General features: G+C 42.0%; 1 protein-coding gene across 2 annotated transcripts in view; it reads right to left on the minus strand.

Moving 5' to 3' along the window:
• The window catches only part of COL4A5 (collagen type IV alpha 5 chain), a 296,097-nt gene that overhangs the window by 234,275 nt on the left and 42,796 nt on the right, over positions 1-19,026 (minus strand). The window contains exon 1 of one of the 2 annotated variants that reach the window (XM_068251139.1): positions 9,771-9,899. The exons of the other annotated variant lie outside the window; for it this stretch is intronic. Within the exon in view, the coding sequence (XP_068107240.1) occupies positions 9,771-9,812 (42 nt within the window). The 5' untranslated portion in view covers positions 9,813-9,899. Of the gene's footprint in view, positions 1-9,770; positions 9,900-19,026 lie in introns of those variants that run through there. 2 annotated transcript variants of the gene reach the window in all.

Below are 19,026 nucleotides of genomic sequence, written 5' to 3' on the forward strand. Positions count from 1 at the left end.
GTTCAATTTTTCCCCAATTATGATAAAAATGATTGGAAACTCTGAGAAAATTGCTAGGGTGTGTATATTACTAAATTGACAATCTAACACACACCATACAATCTTTAGAGAAATTGAAGAAAAATATCTGGCATTCCAGATAGATAAAAATCGAAAAAAAAAAACGGGAAATCCGATCGGATTTTTCAGTTGAATTAAAAAAAAAAAAAAAGCTTTCGATTTTTTTAGGGAGATTTTTTTATCGAATTGCTGTAAAATCGGATCATTTTATTGTATCATGTGTGGCCACCTTTACCCTGATCAGCCACAACATTGATTACCTCATTACAATTGCACCCACTAGGGAGTGCAATGCATTAAGCAGCAAGTGATCAGCCAACTTTTAAAGATAATGTTTTAAAAGCAGGGCTGTGGAGTCGAAGTTGGAGTCGAGGCAATTTTGGGCACCTGGAGTAGGATTTGGAGTCGGAGTCGTGGTTTCATAAACTGAGGAGTCGGAGTCGGGAGTCGGAGTTGGATGATTTTTGTACAAAATCCACAGTCCTGTTAAGTATTAGACTAAGGAGTCGGAGTCAAGGAGTCGGAGCCATTTTGGGTACCCGGAGTCGGAGTTGGAGTCGTGGTTTCATAAACTGAGGAGTCGGAGTCAGAAGATTTTTGTACCGACTCCACAGCCCTGTTTAAAAGTAGACAAAATGGTCAAACATAAGGATCTAACCAACTCTGACAAGGGCCAAACAGTGATGGTCAGACGACTGAGTCAAAGCATCCCGAAAACGGCGGTCTTGGTGGTTTTCCCAATATGCAGTGGTCAGAAGCAACCAAGCGGGAATAAGTGAAAGGGTCATGAGTATCCCTGGGCCCATTAATACACATGGTTAGCCTGTCCGGTCAGATCCCTCAGAAAAAGCTTGCAACACAAATATCTGAAATATGTAATGCTGGTCATGAAAGAAAGGGTCCCAACACAAGTGTATTGCAGCTTGCTGAGTATAGGGCTGCTCAGCCACGTGCCAGTCAGAGTGCCCATGCTGAACCTTGTCTACTGCTGCAGAGGTCTACAATGGGCACATAAGAGGAGCAGCAATGGCGGAAGATGGCCTGAGCTGAAAAATCACTTTTTCTTTCAGATCACATGGATGTTGCTTTGATATGTGCCACCAACTTAATGATTCCCCGGTGGCAACGATCTTGAAGGGTCTGTTGGTAATGTCTCAGTGTCAGATATCACATGAAAACTGCTGAGTGGATGGGCCACATTTGATACAATATTAGGCAGTTGGTTTTAATGTTTTCACTGATAAGTGCACACACTAACACACGTGCCACATAAATAGTTTGGCATTCTCCCGTATACTAAAAGTGTCATGCTAAATAGTCTGAATGACAAAAGCAACATTCTTCTCCACATGTTCTACACTACTCTACAGTCATTTTAACGAACAAAAGTCCAGAGGGCATCTACTTCCAATCATTTAGTCCAGAATACCAATATTATGGAACACTATGCAGCAAATTATTCCTGTGATCTTTGCAACTGGGTTGAAGCGCAGTTTAAAGCTTTTGCAGGCCAACAGCAAATAAAGTACATTTTGTGCAACCTTCATAGCCTCTCTGCAATTTAGATGCAGATAAACAATTTTATTCATGCAGTTAAGACTGAGCACAAGAGACATTTGGTAGTGACAAAAGTTTACTGATACAAATCTTGGAAACCAGGGTCTGTTCCTGGAAATTAGGGCAGTTGGCAGACAATGGATATGAAAGAAAGGCAAAATGTACTAATTTGCCAAAAACATAACATTCATTTGTGCACGGCACTTGATAGTCCATCTCAGTCTAATTTTTTTACCTATAGAAACACAGTAAATTAGAACCTCCATCCTTGTTTATTGTAAAGGCACAGCCCTGCACTCTGCACATAAGTAACTCAGGATTCATGGTATTTATCAAAAGTGATTCAGAAAGGTGAGGCTAAGAAAAGAGTACAGTAAGTACAACTTTTAATCGCTTCTTACTGTGAATTGTATTTGTGGTATTGTTTGTGGTAAAATAGTCCTTGTATTTTTGTTGTGCACTGAAGCAGCACTGAGGGGGTTGTATAGAGATAAGCATATATTCCACCTTAGGATAACTTTTTCTCTCAGCAGGATGCAGAATTCACATAGGCTGAAACCAAACATTGCACACTACTCATCAAAATCTGAGAGCTAATAATTGATACCTAATAGCTGATTAATTTATTGTTAGTCTTTTGAATCTGCTCACTGCAGAGTAACATCTGAAAGCTTACTGTCTAAATAAATACTGTATGTCATGTTTTTATTAACTAACTGCACATGGCTTTTTTTTTGCAAGCTTTTGAAATGAAGCTTTTTAAGTTTAACCCTGTAGCAGCCACATGTAACAAAGCTATATGTGCTCTGCAGGGCTGGGGAAGTGTGACTTCCCCAACCAAGCGGGGGATGCAGAGTGGCGCAGGGAGCTGTCATATTTACCTGTTCCAGGGGGCTAGATCAGCTTCTCCTCTCCTCCACTGGTGATGGAAGAGTCGTCTTCCATCACTCCTCTTCCCCCACTAGGCAGCGCTGCAAAGCTGACACCATTCCCTGAGGTGCGATCACATGTCATATCATGTGATCGTAACTCAGAAGAGGATGCCGGGAGTGCAGTGATGTGGGCAAATGAAGAAGAGAAGACAATCCAGAACAGGACAAAGGACACCCAAAGCGAAAATACACTAATGAAATAAATAATTGTATTTATCTTCCTTCTCCTAAAAATGACTTTTTATGATATTCCACAGTTTTATTTTATGTTTAAATCTACTTTTTAAGTTTTAACGGTTTCATGTTTTTGCTCAATGACACACTCATTGAAGTATGCCAGAGCTAAAATGTTTGAACTATTGACCCTTTTTATCTCTTTCCTGCTCTCAGAAGCCCTTTCTGCTAGGAAAGTGTTTTATAGTTGGAATTTCCTATCAGTGAGGGTCACATTGAGTCAGCCACTTACATATCTGATATTTAACTCTTTCAGGCAGAGAAAGAAAAGAAGGAATACAGCATCGTTATTTGTGTGCTAGGCACTGTACATACCCATGTCTATCTCATTATGTCATACATCACTTCGGGTATCCTTTTAAAAAAACTTCCTGCGCCGCTCTGCATAGCTGCATTAAACAGCTGAACTATGTATCCCAGCAGAAGATGCCCTGGCATGCATTATCTGTCTCAACAAATCATATGTGTAGTGGTGCACTGCTGTCTGTGCAGACCAGCCTGACAAGACACGGGTGAGTGGAGCACAGAGTGCGCACAGTCCAGGAGAAACACAGCTGAGGCCAGAGCTGTGTAAAGTAAAGGCAAACTGTGTGAATGCACAGGACAAGGATGATCCCTCAGAGAGGTATCCTCAGGGCGCAGATGCTTCTCATACTAGTCAATCACAAGCTTCAAAAGAATGTGTCTCTCCCAGGAACATTTTTTACATTTCACTAGCTTTTTGAAAAGAGTCAGAGAAAGTCTTCCAAGAGTTTGCCTGAGGATCTCACCAATTTTATCTGACACGTAGTGCCGCTGATTTCACTGCAGCAAGGTTACAGATTATTAGGGAGTTTTCCATATAATTACTACCGGTAGTTACTGGCTTCCATTATTTCATGTATACAGTATGTTTGTACAGTATAGCATATTTTACAAAGCTAAAGGCAAAAACAGCATAGATGCTCATTTACATGATTGGCAAGAATCCACTGAACACATGCAAGCTGATTTATGGAAACTGGTGGAAGGACTTGTTAACAAGATAGAACTGAAATACTGACATTCTGCAAGGTGATAAAGGCCTCTTTTTACAAAGCTGGTATATGTCCACAGGAAGCATTTGCAGCAGATTCAAGAATACGATCTAAGGTGGGAATCTATAGACGATACACTTGGGTCCACTGTCATTTCCAGGTAAACTGATATGTTGTGTATTTATTCAGGGCACTATGTGGGGCGCTTAAATATCCTTAATTGTGGAACATATTTTACTGTTAAGCAATATATGCAGCACAGTGTGCCCTGTTATTGATCCTTTTCTATCTTTCTCTACTCCTCATAACATGGTCAATGTAGGTTCATGTGAAGCTGCTGCCTTCATTCTTGAAAGATAAATATGTACAGACTACATAAAGATTGGTTGTTAAGTGCTGTATGACATAACCAATTTATGTTCAATAAACATTTTCATGGTAAAAAAAATATATATTCTGAGGAGCGTGAGAATCCTGGGGAATGTAACACATCCAGAAAACCTCAGCCGCATTTTTGTTTCAACCATCTAGATAAAGTGGGGCCTGGGCAAAAGTTAAAATGGGGTGCACCTGACACCCATATATTTTCCCCTTCAATATATCGTTATTAAGTAGCCCCCCCCCCAATTGCAGCATTAGGTGACCATTGTTTCTTCCCCATACCCAACAGCAGTATTGCGTGGCATTTGACCCCCACAGAAATCATTGGGCTGTTGTCCCTGGGCCCAAATTTACTGCAGAGTGCATGAAACAGGGCATTCTCACCTGTCCATCTGGCGCGCTTGCCCTTTCTTCATTCAGTGTCCTTCTGTCTCCATCCTTTATGCTCAAGCCAGATTCACATCCAAAACCAGAGGAGTGCAAAGTGCCTATGGCCTATTGATTTTACAGAGCCATACTATTCCAACATGCATTTACCATTTTAAAGTGATTCCTCCTAGATTAGATTCCAGTTCAAATATCAATTACACAGTGCTAGCTTTGTACTACCCAAGTGCAGTATACCCGTAAAAAGCTGTCAGACATCAATCAGGCACCATTCCTTTATGTGCCTGGCTAATAGATGAGAGCAGCTTCCTCCACATGCCCGGCTGTCACAAGGCAGCAGCTGATAGCCGGCGAATTGATTGCTTGCTGTTGCACATGTGAAACAGGCCTTAGAAGAATGTCTGCAGCTCTTGTGGTGCACCAATTCTAAATTAATCATTAATCTATGTATTATATTTATAGCATTTATACAGCATACTGAAAAGTTCACATTACTTATCATTCATATCACATATGCGACATTTAGGGCAAAATCGCTGTATAAGATTACATTAATCCATGGTATGTTTAAAATGAATGCAATATTATATCTGACCACTGGAGGGAGTTTCAAACAGAGTGTAAACAGATCAACCCTTCAGGTGAAGTGAAACTTTTATTTTAGGTAAAGTGCTGTGGTGGAAATATGAGATTCCCTCCTGGCTATATTAGCAATTCTCCATCCCTAGGCTGTAATTCTCAGGGCCCTTTCACACTGGAGCGGTGCGGAGCGGCACTTTACCGCATTCCTACCACAGGGCAATCTAAGTATATTGGTTAAATCACATTGCCCCCGGTGCGGTGAGCCGGAAGTCCCCTATCGAACGGGCACACATACCTACATTAAAAACTTACGCGGTGGCGTGCGGCGCGCATGCATGGAAGCGTATTTTTACAATACGTTTCCATGAACTTCCGTATTTCCAAAACAAAAAGTGAGTGCAAGCAAGCATCACTTCCTGTTCGGCTGTCAGCCAGAAGGGGCTTATCGTGTACTAATGTGGTAATCCCCGAAAGCCTGTTTTTGGCAGTCCGCTGCTACTAATTCTCAGTGTGAAACAGGCCTCATCCTACGGCTTCTCCGCTTAATTTTCTAAACTGGTATGTAGGATGACGCTTCTCATTCCTGCAGCATGGTTGTTTTAAGTTAATGACTAAAGCTACATACATACTTCAGATTTTTTTTGGCTGAACCAATTATTCATGATTATCTCAGGTAAAAATCTAGCAAGTGAATAACAGTGTCCCCTGACGACACTGATGGCAAACAGCTATTGCTGATGCAGGAACTGCTGCCGAACGTCCCACAGCAGAATACCTCCTCCATAGAACAAGCAGTATGTCAAACCTATCTTCCAAAACAATTATTGCAAGATTGTTTCAGGCCACGGAAACTCGTAAGTTTCATTTAATTTAACTTGTGACTGTTATACTGACCCTTTGCCTACAATCCTGTACAAAGAAATTTAGAGATTTTAGATTTCTGTAGAAGTTAATTTGGGTGACAGTTTGTCAGTGAGCTATGTACAGACATGCTAGCTTAGCTCTCAGTTGAGCAGCATCTACTGCTCTATGGACAAGAGAAGGAGGAGGAGAGGTGTTCTGCTGCATTACAAAAGCAGCTTACCACTGAATACACCACTGCATAAATGAGAGGTGCCTCCTGCACAGACTTCATACTCAAGCATCAAGTGGCAGATAGATGGATATACAGATAGATGGATTGGATAGATAGATAGATGGATTATCTTTATATAGAAAAGGATGCTTAGCCTCTCGAAGGGTTTTTCCTCTTAAAAAAACCAGAACAATTTTCACCCGTCAGCGCTCCTTCCATTCATTCACCTATAACTTTATTACTACTTATCACAACGAAACAATCTATATCTTCTTTTTTTCGCCACTTTCTTTGGGGGGTACTTTTTGCTAAGAATTATTTTATTCTAACTTAGTTTTAAAGGGAATACATGGCCAGGATCGGGCTCTGCTGCCTGTATAAAGATGGCCGCCGGTGCTGGCCGCGGCTGCGCACTCCGCATTGTCGATACTGCGGCTGCGCAGCTATAGGGTCGACGCCCCGATCCACGCTACAGGAAACAGCCTGTTGCGTGGATCGGGGGGTTGGCCCTAGTGCTGCGCAGCCACAGTAGCGGCCATGCGCAGTGTGCAGCAGCGGCCAGCACCGGCGGCCATCTTTATACAGGCAGCAGAGCGCAACCCTGGCCGTGGGGTCGGGAGCCATTCGGGGGGATATTGAGAGGCGAGGACCCGGCGGCGGAACGGCATGGAGGGTGCGGACGGCGTTCTCCGTGTCCACCAAAGTTATACAGGTATCTAACTCTTTTTTATTTTTTGGGGGAACATTTGGCCTCGGAAGTTCTTTAAAGATCCCCTCCCTCCATTACCCTCCAAAGTACTACAAAAAATTATAAACACTTCTTTCTTTTTCAAATTACAGAAAGCTTCTTCCCCTACATCTCCACCTTATCTCCATATTCCTTAGTATCTTGAAATTCATTCCATTTTCCCCATTTAACATTAAATGCTTCCAATCTGTCCTGCTGCAAAGCAATCTGATTCTCCATACTCTTCACCATATTAACCCTCTCGACCCATTCTTTAAGGGTTGGAAAACCCTGGCATCTCTACTTAATGGGACGTAGTACCTACGCCCCTGCACAGAGTTGTGGCATTTTGCAGGGGTATAGTTACTCGTCCCGGGGGAGGGGAAATGGTTAATATTTTATAAATCGAATTCTACAAAAGTGGTCTAGGTGCCACCAATGCAACCTTGACACTTCATAGCAAGGACTTTGCAAGACCTCTGAACGTCTCATGTGGTATCTGGCACAAAGAGGTCACCAGCAGATCCTTTAAGGCTAGGTCCACAATGGTCCGTTGCAGATCGGATCAGTTTTACACGGATCCGTTTTTCTAAACTTTTTTTTCCTTCTCCTGTTTTTCCTAAAAATGATATTTTTGCAGCATACGTTTCCAGTCCATGGAAACGTATGCCCAGTCATGGCGGAAAGGCAGCCGTCATGCTGGAGGGGTATAGCAGGCAGGACGGGGGTGGCAGCGGTCAGCAGGGACGTCCCACCCTCCTCCCTCACCCGGGTCTCCCATCCCCCACTACCCCTCCAGATAGTTTCCGAAAACTTGTTACAATAGCAGGGAGCCGGGAGCTTACCTACTTACCTACTCCTTCGGTTCACGATCCGGTTTTTTTTAAGGAATCGATTCGAACAAATCGATTCAATGAAAAGAGCCAAACTTTCCATCACTACTCATCACTGCCTGCAATGCCCCCTCTATACTTCAGAGTGCAGCATTGCAGGCAGTGGCTCCTAGTGATGGAAAGTTTAGCTCTTTCAATGAATCAATTCATTCACATCGATTCACTAAAAATAACAGAAACGTGAACTGAAGTGCATTTCAGCGTGCGGCTCTGAGAGCCGAGCACTGAAGCTGGGCGTCGTGATAGCAGCAATGCTCTGACAGCTGCCAGACCCCGAATTACACCTCCCTCCGTGACAACTCTGAGGGGAATAGTATTTAACGCTGCCTGTGAGTTTAGCGACAGTGTGGAAAGCCGTCATTCGGCTCTCCCCGCACCGACCTGAGCGGCGCCGTCATAATATGTACCAAGTAGGTAAGCTCCCAGCTCCCTGCTATTGTAACAAGTTTTCCAAAACTAGCTGGAGGGGTAGCAGGGATGGGGACCATTCCAGTTAAACTGGTGTCTATATCTTCTGAAGAGGTAAGCAATTACCTCTCTATTTATTATATAATTTTTATTTGTATTTTAAAATACTAAAATCGAACACACATTGGGCGCCTCCATCCACCCATATGCTTGAATGAACTGAGATCTGGGGATTTGGAGACTAAAGAAAACCTAATAATCAGAATAGGCCATCTTCTTCCATTGCTATGGTTCAGTTCTGACCCCTGCATGCTCATTGTAGGCAATTTTGGCTTTGGATAGGGGTCAGCGTGCACATTCTTGGCTAAATGGTTATACAGCCCAATGTACAGCCATGGGCAGCAACCTGTGTATTCTGAGACCTCTCTATCATGGCCAGCAGTACATCTTTCAGCAATTTGTGCTACCATAGCTCTTCTGTGGAATCAGACAAAGCAGGATAAGCTTTGCTCCTCATGCGCATCAATGAGTAGTGGGCACCCATGACACTGTTTCCAATTTACTGCTGGAAACACCTCACAAGGCCTGCCATTTTGAAGATGCTGTGACCCAGTCAAATAGCTCTTCACTTGCTACCTAATGTATCCCACTCATTCACAAGTGCCACTATAAGGAACAACAGGATTTGTGCGGACATCCACCAATTGCAGACATAACCCTATCAAATAATATGATTTTAAATATAGATCTGTTAAATTAATAGCACATCTGCCATGCATTAAAGTTGAACTCTCTTATTTATGAATATTTATGACATTTTAAGACTATAGAGGGTATGAAGCAGATATATAGATATGTTCTCCCCGTGTCTGCATGGGTTTCCTCCAGGCACTTCAGTTTCCTCACATATCCCCAAAACAATACAGATAAGTTAATTGGCTTCATCTAAATTGGCCCTAGACTACGAGACATACACTACACAATTCATACAAAGACATATGACTATGGTAGGGATTAGATTGTGAGCTCCTCTGAGGGACAGTTGGTGACAAGACTATATACTCTGTACAGCCCTGCGTAAGATGTCGGTGCTATATAAATACTAAATAATAACAATAATAATAATGGATAGTAACACAAATACACATAGTTAATGCATTATACAAATAAATACTATTTTGGCAGAATTTGGGGTAATGGTCAAACCTTCAATTTGGCTTAGAATCTAGAAATCTTTTATACTATAATAATGTATATTTTCTGAAAGAAAAATGAATACACTGCTTGAGAATTATACTGTTTTCCAGGGAATCTAATAGCTGGCAACTATTGACCTATGCAGGTCAGAGGTCACCTGACACAGACAGGCCTGCAAAGTCCTCTGCTTATGATCTAGCAATTAACTGAAATTAGGATCTTTTCTGCTTAGGAACAAGTACTGTATGAAGAAGGGTATCTTGTTCCTCTAATCAGTCCCCTAAATAAATAAGATGGTGAGTGAGCCACAAAGTAAGATACCTCTCCTGAACGGCAGGCTCTTTGTCTCCTGAGAAAAGACATCAAAGGTGAAATAAAGTTTCAATCCTGCTGTCAATGTTGTCCAGGTTTGTAAAGTTCCCACCACTGGGAGAGCCCAGAGACAGAGATACCACCCAGATCATGGGAAGCACATTCCAGTCAGAGTTGATTGATTTCTCTTTTTGCAGTGGCTAGAGTGACATCACACAGCACATAGCAAGCTGTCAGGCAGCATTCCAAAACAACACTGCAGGGATGCATCTAGATGCCCAGTACTTCTCTATAGGAGTATCCAGGTACACCAAATATTGGAATTAAAAACACTAAGCACTAACAGATTTTACTCCTAAGCACTGATGGGTTTGGCAATTATTTTGATAATTTATTTCCAGGATTTCATCTGGTCATACACGGTTGATTATGGCTGATATGGCAAACCAATTGATCCCTATCCAATTGGAACTGGATCAGTTAGTGAATGATTCCTCCCTACATGGCATGATCAGCCTCCATAGATTTCATTAGAAATCTTCTGAGCATCGGTTGTACTGCTTGATGCAGTGCAATGTTATGCTGCCATCGATATCACACCATGATTCCCCCACCCTCTCGCAACATGTGCAGTTAGACTTTTGATAAGTTAACTGCATAGAATCAAATGAAAGGGAATTGTTCAGATACGTTGGAGCAATAGATGACCAACAGATTTGATTTGGTCAAAACTGTCTGGGAATCCAACAGAAAAGCTGATATGTGTATGGCCAGCTTTAGTTAAAGCGAATTAAAGGGAACCTGAACTGAGAGGTATATGGAGGCTGCCATATTTATTTCCTTTTAAACAATACCATTTGCCTGGAAGTCCTGGTTTGCTCTTTGGCTGCAGTAATGTTTAAACCACACACCTAAAACAAGTATGCTAATCTTGTCAGATTTTTGTCAGAAACATCTGATCTGCTGCATGCTTGTTCAGGATCTATGGCTAAAAGTATTACAGGCAAAGGTTCAGCAGGACAGCCAGGCAACTGGTATTGGTACAGCGCTGTGTAATATGTTGGCGCTTTATAAATACAATAAATAATAAATTGTTATTTAATTAAAATTAAATAAATATGTTAGCCTCCAAATCCCTCTCACTCTCACTACAGGTTCCCTTTAAATTGATATATAAGTGTTCTGTTTACAATCCACTTACAGAATATGTCCACTTGAATGGATTTGACCAAATGGGGGCAATGTTTACATTAAAGAGACTCTGTAACAAAATTTTCAGCCTTATTTCTTCTATCCTATAAGTTCCTATACCTGTTCTAATGTGGTCTGTCTTACTGCAGCCTTTCCTAGTTGCACAGTGGCTGTATTAACTCTGTTATATAATCTAATCTTCTTTAGGCACCCTGCACACTGCAAATCCGTTCTCCGATTCCGTTTCCGATTTTTCCTGAATACATTCAACAGAAAAACGGATAAAAAATGCAGCATGCTGTAAAGATTAAAAATCGCAATCAGAATCGGATGTAAAAACCGATTAAAAAGTGGAATCGAAATTGCATGCAGTGTGGAGGGAGCCTTTCTCTGGCAGCTTTGTCGGGCTCAGGCACTCAGGCAAGAATGTGCTGCTCTTTTTGTGATAGGAAAGAAGCTATACACACCCTCTCCACACCCCCTGCAGGCTCTATGTGAGTCACAGACTGAGCTCCTCTAAGCCTATCACATGCCATGTCTTTTGTTTGTAAACAATGCCTAAAACTGGCAATTACAAGCCAGGATTGCAGCAGGGAGTGGCAGGAACAGCAGAGAGGGGCCTAGGAGAACATAATGAATGGTATGTTTTTTATTGTAAGAATTTTAGAGTACAGTTTCTCTTTAAAATTGCATACTTACCAGCCCAAACTGAGTTTGTATCTAGGCCCTGCCCCATCTTCCTTATAGCTCCTGCAGCAGAAGGGCTTGTCTGTTCATCTAGAATTTACCTGACAGGTACCTGGTACTTCCCCAGCCCCCATGGATAAATCCCCTACAGGTGAATTTACGCAGAGGGCTAAGTGGAAAGCAGGGCTATTGCCAAGTGCTGCAAATGTATTTATTTATGCACACAGACAGACTATATGTGTTCAATTATACTATGAGACTTGCATACATGACAAGACAAGACAAATAACATTTATATTGCGCTTTCCTCCTTGCGGACTCAAAGCGCCAGAGCAGAGCAGCAGCCACTAGGGCGCGCTCTATTGGCAGTAGCAGCGTAAGGGAGACTTGCCAAAGGTCTCCTACTGAATTAGTGCTGGCTTACTGAACAGGCAGAGCCGAGATTCGAACCCTGGTCTCCTGTGTCAGAGGCAGAGCCCTTAACCATTACACCATCAGCCAACTGCATCTGATTTATGGTATGTATCCTAATGTACTTAACCCCTGAGTGGGGATGATATAATCTCTGTGACCTTACAAAGTTCAGTTCCATTTTAAAGCCCCTAATAGACCTCTCTGTAGTGCTCAGTTCCTGTAGCAGTGAAGAATCAAGGATGCATCATGGGTATTGGAACAGCTGTGTGGTGGTTTTGTACTTTACTAAAACGTGCAGACTTGCACAAATTTAATTTTTTTTAAATCAAAAATGCAAGAAGAAAAAGATTCACTCTCTTTCCTTCCAGTATGCAGCTTGAAGAGAACCGATCCAGAATGGCAGTGGGAAATAATTTGGCACATGAGTGGCAGCCTTAATAGCTGACATCTTGTGGCGGAGAGGTATTATATGATTATCACACAAAAATGAAAGGTTTTTAAGGCTGCTGGCAGACAAGCACTTATTCTCAGCTGATTCTGGCTGTGAGTTCTGACTGCCCATCCACATGATGCCAGTAAGTCTAATCACCGAGCGTCACAACTGAAATCTCCTGGAGTTCATCCCTTTGCTTACATCACATAATTGTTAAAGTGATATTTCAACTTCCTTAAAAAAATGCTATAACTAATCAGTATTACACAACTCATTTTGTAATGTAATACTATTAAACAATTATCTATCCATTTCAGTTTGCAGCCTGTTCTACACATCTTACGGTATATAAGGTCAGATTCCCATGTAGTGTCTATAGTAAGTTCTGTCTAGTAACACACCAATAACTTCCATAATTCTGAATGGTAGGACCCCTGGCAGACCGAAGCAGGTTATTTCAGCGTGCGGCGCTGGGTGCTGTCCGCCGAAGCTGGGCACCGTCATAGCAGCAATGCTATGATGCGCACCCTGCACAGCGGCAATTCAGGGCTCCGGCAGCTGCCAGACCCGGAATTACATCTACCTCCGAGTTGCGACAACTTGGAGGGGCAATAGGATAGTATTTAATTCCGCCGTGGAGTTTAGCAGCAGCAGGGAGAGCAGTCATTCAGGTTTCCCAGCGCTGAACTGAGCGGCACCGACACAATATGGACTCCTGGCAGATGGGGGGGGGGGGGGGGGATCCCAAGCAGTTGATCAGAATGTTACTTTTAGGTGCTAACGGAGACCGAAGTTCATTGTGGGTGCTGAAAGGGGCAGACGGTGCATCGGAGGTTCTAATGGAAATTGGTATGCTGTGGTGGGTGCTAAAAAAAAAGATAGAGATGGCCATGGTGGCTGCTAACAGAGATGGGAGGTTCACAGTGGCAAATGACAGAGATGGGGGGGGGGGGGGCATTATCAGTGCCATAGGAATGCCTAATAAGAATAATAAGAAATCATACGGCGCTCGTGATGCCTGTTGACAAAGATGGTGACCCAAGCTGCCTGCAACAAAAATACAAAATTCAAAGTGAGTGCTGACAGATGGGGGCCCAAAATGACTTTTGACAAGAATAAGAACCAAGGACACTATTGACAGAGACAGTGGATGTGGAACTATGCTGCATCACCCAGTGGATTGACACCAATATCCTGAGCAAACAATCATACCCTGTTGTGGAGGTGGGGGAGGGAGACAAGTGTCTGAAGATTTGGGGAAGTGCCTAGAGTAGTGAGGGGAGGGTGTAAAAGCAGCAGACAAAGAAGAAAGTTGTGTGTCATCTCCATAACAATGGTATCCTAGGCCATAGTTCTGGACTATTTTCCCACTGGGAGCATGCAGACTGCAAAGAGCACAGAACCCTATAGGACTCCATAAGCAAGTGGCACTGGATTAGTGTAGTAGGTGCCCTGGCACACTTGCTGTGTCCTTCCAGACAGGAAAACTGAAACCAGCTGAGAACAACACCCTTTAGTATTTCTTCAATCCCTAAAGTAATATTTAATGATCCACAGTATCAAAAGCTGTAGACAAGTTGAGAAGTCTCTTGCTATTAGTAGATCTTTCAGTACACGGACTAGTGCCACTTCAGTGCTGTGCCTTTTCCTGAATCCCGACTGAAAGGTACTATTACTATTGAGTTATAAAGCGCCAACATATTCTGTTGCGGTGTACAAAGTATTAGAACTAAAGAGGTACAAAATAATACAGAAAATGGTATCTACCAGTACACAAAATACAGAGTTGGTACAAAATACAGAATCAGTACAAAGTACAGAATTGGTAATAACAGTGACAGATTTAATATAAATAAATGTGTAACAAAATCCAAAACACAAAAGAGTGATAGAGCCCTGCCCTTGCAAGCTTACAATCTAAAGGAATGGGGGGAGGTATTAAATATGTTGTTAACTGTAAGCCTGGCTTCTTCTTCTGGTTGGCGACTGCCTTCTCGATAAATTTTAACAGGAATGGTAGTTTGTCACAAGTCTGTAATTGGCCACAGAATTAGGATCCCGTGATGGTTGCGTTAAGCGGGGTTTTATGATTGCTTTCTTCAGTGCCTCTGGTTATAGCTCACTTTGCAAGAAGCACTTTGTTATTTTGTGTAGTTCTGGTCTGATCAGCTCCGAGCACTGCATTAAGGGACCAGTTGGGTTGGGATCCAGGTCACAGGTAGTAGGGAGGAGACTTTGGATTAGAACACCAGTATCTTCCTCACTCAGAGTGTCAAAAACTTGCCATGGTCGTACAGGCACACGCAAAGTCCTAGGGTCCATTGAGGTTGTTGGTATAATGCTGGCACGGATGGCAGACACTTTTGTTAGTGCTTTATTTTTTCCATATATTTCCCAAGTTAACCTGCCTTGCCTCACCTACCGAAGGATGTACTAGAAAAAAACTCTCATGGAATCTGCAGGCTTTGCCTCCATGAAGATACATTTGCCCTTTAATTCAGCTGATGTGATAATGGAAGGCTGTCCAGTAAACAGCTGTACATCAGACATATCTGAAACATGCAGTGCTAAAGAGCAGGACCTTTACATTCTATGAAGACTATTACAGGCAGTTAATGGCAGCTCCGCAAGAGGGTACGGTGAGGCCGTGGAGATAGAATCACTAAATTACCCTTGACTTGCGTCTGTGTAAATGGTTACATGTAATATCCTTTACAAAACTGCTTATAACTGTCAAACTCCGCTTTCCCCTAAATCATTTAGATCAATGGGGCCTATAGCTGCTGAGTCTGTCCAAGTTTTCAGGATATCCGGATTTTGTTTAAATGTTACCCAGGCCTCCTGCCATGGGCCTCGGGGGTTTTCTTCTAAAACCATTTCCAGATGTAATCAAACAGCATGTGGTATTTATTTATTGCACCGTCCACTTCACACTGTGCTTTACCATACTATGAAAACACTGCGCTGGGAGTCTCTACGCTCATGTTTGCTATCCTAATAAAAGTACTTTATGACTCCCAGATGCTTAAAAATGAACTAGTGCTTAAGAGCTGAGAAATCTGCCTGTCATCACCTGTACCTCTGCCGAGGAAAGCAAACTGCCCACAAGTGACTAATAATCTGGAAAATTAACCTGACATCTCCTTTGTGGAAAATTACTAACAGTTTACAATAAAAATAGAACCGTTTATTGTAAAAAAAAATAACATTTAATAAACTTATAAGCATCCAAGAGACCTCCGTGACTGAGTTTTTTAAACGGCAATGGCATTTTGCACTGCGGTGTTTTACCTGCTGTTATACACACACTCTGCAAGTGCTGCAATAAACATATTACTAGAAATTATTTATTGAGATAGAAAGGCTGTTAAGGGTCAGGATGTGTAACTGTAAACACGTCACACCTTTAATCATATACAAATAAATTCCCATATTTGTGCACCTTATTGGTTGCTTACATTTACAGTATCAGTTAAAGAGAAACCGTGCCCAAGAATTGAACTTCATTCATCCCAATCAGTAGATGATACCCCCTTTTACATCTATTTAGAAATCTATTCCTTTTCACAAACTGATCATCAGGGGGGCTCTGTATGGCTGATATTGTGGTAAAACTCCTCCCACAGAATACTGTGAGGATCATGGTCCTGGCAGTTTTCTGTCTGTGCACCTCATTGCATTGTGGGAAATAACTGTTTACAGCTGTTTCCAACTGCCAAAAAAGCAAGCAGCAGCTACTTCCAGTGACATCACCTGTCAGCAGTAAAAATGTCACCATGTGATAAATGTTAGAATGTAAATCAGGGAGAGGAAAGACTTTACAATGGGCAAATACTGACTGAATAATTTATACATAATTATCGTAAAAATGAAGCACTTTTTTTGATTTATGGGGGGCAAGCAGAGCGCAGGGGGGGCCTGTGGGGGGAACTGTATAGCAACAGAGGCTGGGCAGTATATGCAGACCCAGCCTCTGTGTGCTGATAGCATTCTTAGAACCCACCTCGGGTTCTCTTTAAGTTTCCTTCCCGTTCATCATAAACCCCATAGCAAATAATATGACCAACATATTAATTTATAAAGGATTCCCTTTTTTTTTTTTTGTAAATAAAGCTGCTTTGTAGCAGCCCTCAGCCTACCTACACAACTTAGATTATTATCCCTCAAAACAATTGTTTCTCATCATATGTGGTGACAGTTTAGGAACAATCGTGCAATGTGTAGCTATTTGCAAAGTAGCCAACTTTGCACTGTGGAGAAAGGAGGGGAGAACAAGAGGGAGGTGCCACGGTGGGATGTCACAGTACCGCCAGTCATGGATTTTCTGGCTTCGTCAATCATTGGTAGGGACACACCAGTAAACACACTACATTACTACCAGAAATAAAAATCACAAATGATCATTTTGGGCAATGAAAATCCATGGTCTATCTAGCTTAAAAGTAATTTTTTTAAGTGTATAAACAGATTAATGTTTCACAAGTATTTTGGGGGTCTAATGTCATTAAAGCAGGGTTATCAACCACCTGCAGATGTAAAGACAGCCTTTAACAATATCCCTGTCTATAAATAGGCCTCACGGTCCCTGTAGAGATCAGCATGCAGTGAGATGTAAGAAGGATTGGGGACACTATAAGGGAGGCACATAAAATAATTCAGCAGCTGTAATAATAACACTTTTTCCCAGAATACCCCACTCCCCACTAGTGTGTCCGGTATTATTTCCATTAATCAGGATTTTTTTTTCTTTATTCTGAAAACACAGAAAGGAACGATAGGTTGTTAAACCTACATCAATTGAGAGTTAAACTTTAATTGAGAGTTAAAAAAAGCAGAAAATTTAAAATAACACAAAATTCCCATAGCACACAGTTCCACAATTCCTCTCTGGACACACTCACCTGTATGATGACACCAGTGGGGTATAAATGTAATAAGAGGCATCTGGTAAAATGGGACAATATGTCCTGGTAATAGAATATCAGTTATGTTACTATACTATAGCCAACCGCTTATTACCGATCCCCAATGGCTAGAGTCAAATATACTAAGGGCAAGCATCTATTACCCTTCCCCCGCTGAGGGCGTTTGGCTTCATTTTAGCTCCGTGCCGCTAACCAGAGTCCTTGCGCTACACCACCTAATAATAAAGGGCTAGCACTGTGTGTGCTAGGAAAGTGAGGATTAACAAGAAGATAAGAATTATCCTATACCAACACCACCATCATAATGTCTTGATACCAGCACAACTCCAAGCATCCACAATGTTGAATGTATCAAAAAAGCATACTTCTATTCATAACTTAGCCACTTAGGAGGCATTACAACCATAAAAGCAATTAAAAACAACACGGAGGACCAAATAGGACCATGCCTATTGATAGAATTTATTTAAATACATTGCGTATACAAAGCATTCCTCCCCAGCAGGGGTTAACAATGAACCTTTACAGGAGTATGAACTGGGTCATGGAATACCTCCATAAATAATAATCAAAAATGTCAGCGCTTAAATAATCATATAGTGCTTAATAGTAATAAACAATATACTGTGTATCATATATACTTGATTGTAAATAGCCAAAAACAAAGGATCACTGCAGTGGCTACAAATCTGTCCACAAAACCTGTCCAACCTACATTTCCGATCTTACTCAGAGGTACACACCTAGCCGCTCACTCCGCTCTTTCAATGAACTTCGCCTAACCGCCGCCCACATCACCCAGTCCCATGCACACCTCCAAGACTTCTCAAGAGCTGCTCCAACACTATGGAACTCCCTACCTCCACCCATTAGGGAAGCCCCCTCCTTCAACATCTTCAAGAAAGCCCTTAAAACTCACCTTTTCACTCTGGCCCACTACCTCTCACAAGTGCTCTAAACCCACAGCTGAACTCTGGTCCCCTACCTTTTGTGTCCTTACCTCTCCCTCTAGATTGTAAGCCATTGGGCAGGGTCCTCCTCCTTTTGTGTCCTACCTGATCACGCACCTCCATTACTGTACACGCATGCTATGCATTTGAGTGAACCTAACTTGCCTAATCTCCATGCTCCATCCAGTGACTGACTAAGCATTACCTGGTACTCATACTGTGCTGTGTGATCTGGTTTTCTTGTATTCCTGTATTGTCATATTGCTGTATGTCACCCCTAAATATTGTCTGTAACCTAAACTAATGTCCAGCGCTGCGTAATATGTTGGCGCTTTATAAATACAATAAATAAATAAAATGGCAGTGTGAACTAGTGAAGAAAGAGAGAGATGTCACCTGAAGACAAACTTTACAAACCAGAATGTGGGCTGGAGGGGGAGTATCTGCCACTTAGCGTGTTAAAAAAGAACTCCAGTGAAAAAAATGTACGAAAAATAAAGTGCTTAAATTTAACAATAATTATGTATAAATTATTTAGTCAGTGTTTGCCCATTGTAAAATCTTTCCTCTCCCTGATTTACATTCTGACATTTATCACATGGTGACATTTTTACTGATGACAGGTGATGTCACTGGAAGGAGATGCTGCTTGCTTTTTTGGCAGT

The sequence above is a fragment of the Hyperolius riggenbachi genome, chromosome 8 (assembly GCF_040937935.1).
Source record: "Hyperolius riggenbachi isolate aHypRig1 chromosome 8, aHypRig1.pri, whole genome shotgun sequence".
NCBI classification, from domain to species: Eukaryota; Metazoa; Chordata; class Amphibia; order Anura; family Hyperoliidae; genus Hyperolius; species Hyperolius riggenbachi.